This window comes from Melospiza georgiana, chromosome 1 (genome assembly GCF_028018845.1).
Source record: "Melospiza georgiana isolate bMelGeo1 chromosome 1, bMelGeo1.pri, whole genome shotgun sequence".
NCBI classification, from domain to species: Eukaryota; Metazoa; Chordata; class Aves; order Passeriformes; family Passerellidae; genus Melospiza; species Melospiza georgiana.
Genome location: NC_080430.1, coordinates 130,986,864 through 130,994,377, shown reverse-complemented (window position 1 = coordinate 130,994,377; position 7,514 = coordinate 130,986,864). Strand labels below are relative to the sequence as shown.

At 44.0% G+C, this 7,514-nt stretch overlaps 1 protein-coding gene across 2 annotated transcripts; it reads right to left on the bottom strand.

Annotated features, from left to right (window-relative positions):
* Window positions 1–229: 229 nt before the first annotated feature.
* ZNF706 (zinc finger protein 706) lies at window positions 230–7,281 on the bottom strand. 2 transcript variants are annotated; one of them, XM_058029982.1, is made up of 4 exons: window positions 7,169–7,281; window positions 4,134–4,270; window positions 2,839–2,935; window positions 230–2,217 (listed from the first exon to the last, which is right to left on the bottom strand). In XM_058029982.1, the coding sequence occupies exons 2-3, from the start codon at window positions 4,266–4,268 to the stop codon at window positions 2,840–2,842; spliced, it is 231 nt and encodes a 76-aa protein (XP_057885965.1). In that variant the 5' UTR covers window positions 4,269–4,270; window positions 7,169–7,281; the 3' UTR covers window positions 230–2,217; window position 2,839. The 2 variants fall into 2 exon arrangements, with proteins under 2 accessions (XP_057885965.1, XP_057885957.1); XM_058029974.1 differs by having other exon boundaries at window positions 2,828–2,935; window positions 7,169–7,278.
* Between the last annotated feature and the right edge of the window lie 233 nt (window positions 7,282–7,514).

Genomic DNA, 7,514 nt, shown 5'->3' with positions numbered 1-7,514 from the left:
ATTTACTTCTATAATTAAGATGACAGTTATTGCAGCTTACTGAACTGACAGTTATTACAGATCTTACTGAACTGAGGATCACCCTTGGTTTCCAACATGTAAACCCCATCATTTCAGATGGCATTTTCAACTTGAGCATCATAGGAGTTTTGAAAATACAATTCTAACTGAAGGTAACCATCCCACTAATGATGCAGCTTTCCAGCTCTTCAGTGCTCATTAACAGAGATTGTTTATGAAATAAGTCTTTTATTTAATGCTACACAATCTGAACTGAAGGAATAGAACATTTACTTCACCTCAGGCCCAAGCTTTAGGGATGCATCCCCAAACATTTTCCAGAGTAAAACCATTTTCTCCAATACCAATCAGTGCAAGAAACATCTTTTCCATTTCTACCCAGCGTATTTTTAGACAAACTACAGCATTAGAACATTGAAGTACCTCTCCCCCATACAGCACATAGGTTGAAAGCAGATTTCTTGCCTTGTGGAGCCAGTTTGTCAGGATGTATGTATTAATAACATTAAAGAAAAATAAATGAATTGTTACATTCTGATGTCAGGTGTACAAGTGCAGTAGTGGATTATGCTGAGGAGAATAACATTATCTATAAAAGTTAAGTGGTATACAGGTTATCCCAGAGTGACTATAATACAGAGAAACTTTATGCCAAAGTAAGTATTTACAGAGATACTGTCACAGCAAAGAGGACAGGAAGCTAGTCTCACAGAAGTAGTTCAATAAAGAGAAAATGAGTGGACAAAGGTTTTGACTTTATATAATAAAATACCAAGTGCATTCTTTTAAGTGAATGAGTCTTTGAGACTATGGTCCTAGATTTTAGGAAGCCATTTGAAGGTCAGATGTATAGTCCTGCTGCATAGTAAGGGTTACTTGGACTGCTGGAATTTTTACATCCATTGTTAACTCTGCACATCACAGCAATTCTAGTACTGCTTCTAACTGCAGAGTAAAAACCAAAGCTCTTAAGCCCCCTCCAAAATGCCTAAGATGGGATTTTGTATAGTAGACCTTCCAGCACGATTCGGATGTTTCTCCACTACTTTTGTGCTGTACATCTGGGATTAGAACACAGCCCAGAACACTTTAGTGGTAATTATGTTTATCTGCTCAAATGGTCTTGGCCAGAGTTATTATCCAGCTTTTTCTTGTCATTGCAACTTTAATCACATCCGATTTCTTTAAGTAGCCATATTATTTTAGTTACTTTGGCTCTTTTCCAACAGGTTTATTTTAAGCTGGTTGTGAAGGAAGGTTATTAATGGCTGGCTATTTTACATATTCCTTCAAGAGAGAAATAACCAGACACATTTGAGGGGGAACATGTGTGGTTGACTGCTCAAAATATCACTAAAAATATTTTAAAATCCAGTTTTGAACTAAGAACAGAGTTGCTTTAGCCTGTTATTTGGCAAGCATTTTTCAATCCTGCCACCTCTCAAGCTTCCTCAGCCATCTACCTAAATAGAAAGGATAACAAGCATAACCAGAGTTCCTCCAGTGCATGACTTCAAGGAACATGATCCCTCACAGTAAAGGAATCCCATTTGAAATGGCTTGCAGTATTCAAGACTCCAGTACACAGGACAAAAACTAGAAGGAAGTCTCATGATTCTCATGCAGCTGCTCAGGGGTGTGCTGAACCTTGAGCTGTCAGCTTGACCACTAGTGTCTGGGCTCAAGCAGGCAGCACACCAGGCAGTAAATCTGAGCAGCTTCCCTCTCCACTTTAAGACTAATTTACTGTAATGTACATTACTTGCAGTGGAATGATACTGCTCATGTTTTGGCAGGATGGGGAAAATTCCACTTTTGTATTTTTTATTATTTTATAAGGCAGATAATGCAGAAAAGTGAAACAGAATTTCTACAAGGAGTTAATCTGTGATATTGTAAAATCAAAGTACTACTTTATTAAGTGAGTTATTTTACACAATATGAACATCAATATAATTACAATTGTAAAAAATTTTTTATAACAAGAATGGACTGATTTTTTAGGATTTCCAAATAGGGCACAACTGTACATTTACACAGAATTGTCTTTGCATGAAGCCCAAGAGGGAACAGCATAAAAATATGAATGTTTCTGTAGCCCCTTCATTTTTGCTGATCAACAGTTTTAGAAAAGCAGCTGCAGGTTTGTTATGTAAGGTCTGACAGTAGAAGAGTCAATAGGTGTCATGACTTCACCTATAAAAAACAAGAACAACTCGGTTAAGCTGAACCATTACAGTGCTTATCTCTGATGAATGAAATACCATACTACTGCTTTTTATCTTATTTCAGCCTTTTATTATAACCACTTTCAGTCACAGTCTAACAACTGCCTACTGGGAAATCTCTTCTACAGTCAACACAGAAATTCAGATTTTTCTGCATTCACTTGCATAGCTTCAGGAACAAAAAGGCTCAATTGTTGGAAATATACTAAACCACTGTTTACATTACATGTTTTATAGTAACAGACCAATTTTTACTTCTGTATTTTGCTCAAAGCAAAACTAACATTTCAAAGCAAGAACTAAATAACGAAGTATTCCTAAGAATGACCATTTGAAATAACATTAATCCCTTTTAAAACAACCTCTGGGCACAGTGAAATGCCACAGCCATTTCACACATGTAAGAACTAGCTTGCTTCTTTCTTCTCTTTTTAATAGTTCAGGGGTATAACTACAACCTACAGTAGTTTTCATATTAAAAGAACTGAAGCAAGTTTAAAGTCACAGTTGTTGGTGGTAAAAAAACCAATTTGTATTACATCTTTCTCAGACAATCAATTAAAAATTAAGGTAATGACCTGTAGACAACCTTATGCCTGAACATCAGCCAATTCTGGAGGAAGTGGAGTCTTAGGATGCTTGCTTTCAAAGTGCTGTTTGAAGGTCTTGGGATCCGGCATTTGAGTCTGATTAAAGAGAGACATTAAACTTTATGTACAGTACAAGAGTTAAATAACACTACAAAACCTAATCCCCACTGTATTTTATTTTCTTTCCCCAGAAGCCAACTCCCTCCTTGATGACACTGTTACAGTGACAGAAGCACCACTAATTTAGCTGCAGGGTAGGATGGAGTATTTAACTGCCTATTTTCAGAGGTGCTTTTAGGCACCACAATCACACTTGCTTTGGCACGGTCATCAGTGGTGTTATTCTGGCTAGGTATCTTCCTGCACATCCTGCACTTCACAGGCTGGCCTGGTGGAAAACCTCCCTCCTCACCATTTTCTTTTTCAATGCCTTAAAGATAAACACTTATCCTTTACACAATCAAATCTTTATGAAAGCCATTTCTTTAGTTTACCAATAGGCCAAGAAGTTACATGGCATGAACTGAGTGTCTACTTGGCACAAGCAATCTCAGACTTTTGCTATGACACAGCTGCAGACATCGACTGCCCAAAGTGATTGGTACTACAGCCTGATTTCACAACAAGAGGAGCTGGTTACAAGTACTTAAGTAAGCAATCCTCAATTTGGAATCCTATTTAAGACATTTGAAGTGGCAGATCTATTCTGAGACTGACTATTGAAGTGAAAATGGCAAGTTCATCCTTCAGCTCCAAAAGAAGCATTTAGGAAAATCAGCCAGAAGGAAAAGAATAATCTGATTAGTACTCAAATTTCTTTATTCTTGTCAAATAAGTTGTTCTAGCAAAAGTTACTGTGTATCAAGCTTACATTAAAGCTTTTGGCACCACCTCTTCTCCTTTCTAGAGCAACATCCATTACCACTGATTCCAAGACAGGCCAATTCCATCACAAAGAAAATATGTTTCCACATAGAGACTAAACAAGAATTGACTGCACACTTTTTACATGTTCTATCTCATACTAAGAACACATGCAGACCACTGTAATACAAAAGGCAAAATAACCACCCAAACCAGACCTGAAGACAACCTCTCAGATTTTCTATCTCAATTACCAGTACGGCTGAGTAATCTGTAAGCAAGTCACACAACAGATGCAAACTCTTCTTACAGCAACAGGCTAGACAACCACTTAAGTATTTTAGTTTCTGCTATAAAATCTAAAAATCCTGTTCTAGGCAGGGAGACAGACCTCTCCCTACAAGACTATTTTGACTTCAGTTCCTCTTACCCTACAGACAGTGCAGGTATATATCAAGGCAGCCTTGGCTGCAGCCTTCTGATCATGTCCTTGTTTCTTTTTTTGCTCAGCTTGCTTTTTGGCATTTTTCTGCTGCGACTGAATCTTCTGCTGTCCACGAGCCATATCTACAAACAAAAAGAAAACATTTAGTCTACAAACATGAGAAACTGCTGCTGCTATCTGACTGAGGAGCTGTAACCATGAGCACAATGCAGTCACCTGCTCTGTCCACAAGGCCTACAACTCCCATAACTCAAACACAACAGACATCTGTTCGAGCTCTTTGCTATGTAAAGCCTGTGGGTTCAGTATCACTCTTAAAATAAACACCAGAATTATTAGGCCATTCTAAGGTGTCTTCCTCTACTAAGATTCAAGCTCTACTTTTGAAAAGTGTTTTCAATTGTCAGAATAATGAAAAGTTTCCTTTACAGTTAATAAAACCTTATTCTTTTTTTCAAAAGGTACTGAAAAATTCAAGGGTTTTGTTGTTTGTGGTTTATTAAGAGTCAACCTTCTCCTCTGGAACTTGAAACAAGTTCAAGAAAGGCAAATCAAAGTATTACCCAAGATGTGTTATTGTCTTCTGCTTTAGGTGCTTGTGAGCTGCTTTGAAGTTGGGAACTCCAAGAACAATAGGTCACTCCTCTTTATTGAAGGTGATTTTTACAGGTGGCTATTGTATTTTTATTTTCAGCCACATTTATGTGCATACAATTTCTTGAAAAAAAAAAGACTGCCCCCATCAGAAGCCATCACTGCATCTAACACAGGAGCACAAAGGAAGGAAATGCTACTGCCATATGCCACTACAAGGTCCACCAGAAGACAAAGCGAGACAAAAGTGTCACAATTCAGGGAGCATCAAGACATCACATTCCACAGCAGCACGCTCCACCTGCACACAGCCACCAGGACACCCAGCTCAGTCCTTACCCCACCCCCAGAGCAGACACCAGAGAGGCTTTGGGCACACCAAGAGAACAGGACTCAGCATGTGGTTCTATAACCCAGCAGCCCAATTTCTGCTATTGTGTCTCTCCCAGTCCCTCCCGGCCCACGCACGGTTCAGAAGCACAGCCCTGCCACCCAAGCCCACTGTTCTCAGGACAAGCAGTAAATCCTGTGTTCCCAGGAGGGCAGCAGCTGCTTGGCCCCTGCCCCTCTGGGTGACCTGGGCACTTGCCCCAGGTTTGGTACCTGTGGGACAGACACACTCATGGCTGCACCACGCCTGTCACACAGTCCCTCCCATCAGGACAGTGGCCTCCCAGTGTGAGAGAAAATCCTACCAAACAGTGACTGACCTCGAGTAAACACATATGGAAAGCCCTTGAAAACCATTACAAAAATTAAGTTTCTATGAAACATCAACAACATGTGAAAACTCACTAGTATTGTGGGAAATTTTTGGACATGTGCCTAACATGGGAGCAAAACAGTGGCCCTGAGACCCAGAACAGCTCGTGTGGATTGAGAGACCCCTCTGAGGCTGCAGCCTGGCTCTTTCATGGCATCCAACACCACCATGTAACCCTCTGCAGAAGTATCAAACCACATCTTCAGTGTTCCCTCCTCTTCCCCCACCAGTTTCTCTAAAAGAAAATTCACAAGTCCGTACAGCTAATAAAATGGAACACAACAACAATTCCATTAACGAGCAGATAGAAATACATGTGGGTCCAACAGTTTCCATAAGGTACAACAGTCAATGTCAGTATGACTAAAAGTGCCAGTCTACATTCCACTGCATGCTACAGCTACTTCAGAACACCCCAGCCAGGGCCTCATGCTGTTTATATACAGCATGGCTCCATCAGACCACTGGATTCCCACTTTAAATTTAAAAAAGAAGAAGATATATTGCCAATAGCTTTGCATACAGAAGAAGGAACAGTAGGTTTTATTTCACTTCTATTTTATCAGCATTACAGCAATCGTCCAGGAGTCAGACGGCTCCTGACATAAAATACTCAGATGTAACAAAAAAGAATTCTTTTTACAAAGTGTTTGCATATTACTTTGTATTTTAGTCTTTGATAAGTACTACATTACAACAGCCAACCACACTGAGCTTTCACGTACTTGGCAACTGCTGGTTTTAGCTAAGTCACAGACAAGAAAACACGACTACAAACATTTGCTCAAAAATATCAACCACCACACAAAGTCCAAAACCAAAAATCCGAGAGTTTAAATACTGCAAGTTACATTAATGCAGTTGAAACAGAGAAAAGTAAGGTTTAGACTACTATTATTCTAAGAAAGTGACAAAAGGAATAATCCCAAAGCTGGTTTGAAAGAATGATGAGTTCATCTACAAAGCCAAATCACTAATTTCAGTTGCACAACGCAGGTAAGTGTTGTTTCCCTATCAGGCACGCCCTCACAGAGTCCAGCAGACCAGCCGGCTGTCTCCAAATAAAGAACGCGCGAGCACGTAGGAAACAGAACCCATGGAAAAAATCTGCTGCCAAATCCTAACAGGATTTTTTGCTGCCAAATCACAGCAGCAGCAGCACGGGCACCGTCGGGAAGCGAGGCTGAAACCCGCAGCACAGCCATACCTCACACGGGGTCATTTCCTTGTAAGTCACCAGAATTCGAGCGGAGTTTCAAGTCCCAGAGCTGGGCACCGGCAGCTGTGTGCGCTGTCACTGCCAGAGCACACGGGCGGCAGCTCGGGCACCGCGGCCTCCCCGGCCCGGAGCGAGGGCTCGGGCGGCCGCTCCGCCGGGGACGCCCCAGCCGGGCCCGGCCCGCGGCGCGCAGGGACCGGGGGCGGCCGCGGGCCTCGGGCGGGCCCGGCGGGACAGGGGCGGCCGCAGCCCCACCACGTGCCCCGCGGCAGGGAAGGGACCACGGAAGGACAGACGGACGGAGGCCGCAGCCGGGAGCGGCGGCCCGCGAGTGGCGCGCAGGCCGGGCCGTGCCGGGCCGCCTCCCTTCCCCTGGGCCAGGCCTGTTCCCCTTCCCCCGCCCCACCCCGCTCCCCTGGGCTCCGCTCCCGCGGCGCTGCTCACCCGTGCGGGATGCGGGCTGGGCGGCCCTGCCGAGCGCTGTGGAGGCTCCGCGCGGCCCCGCCGCCGCCGCTGCTCGGGAGGAGAACGAGGAGGAGGAGGGAGCGGGGCCGGCAGTGCGCGCGCGCCGGACCCGCCCCCGCGCCCGCGCGCCCCGGGCGGCGCTGGCCAATGGCGGCGCGCGGCCGTTACATAACGCCGGCGTGGGGGGCGGCGGGAGCCAGGGGTGCGGGGCCGCGGGTTCGCGTCCCGGCGGCGGAGCGCCTTGCGGGGTTCCACCGCGAGCGGCCGGACCGGGTGGCTGAGGCCGCCAAGCCCCGCTTTGGGACCCTCGGGAGCGCTGATGCTG

Coding starts and splice junctions, on each gene's coding strand:
- ZNF706 (XM_058029982.1), bottom strand. CDS start 4,268: ATGGCTCGTGGACAGCAGAAGATTCAGTCGCAGCAGAAAAATGCCAAA. Junction 2,936..4,133: donor ATACCTGCACTGTCTGTAGG/GTAAGAGGAACT, acceptor CTCTTTAATCAG/ACTCAAATGCCGGATCCCAA.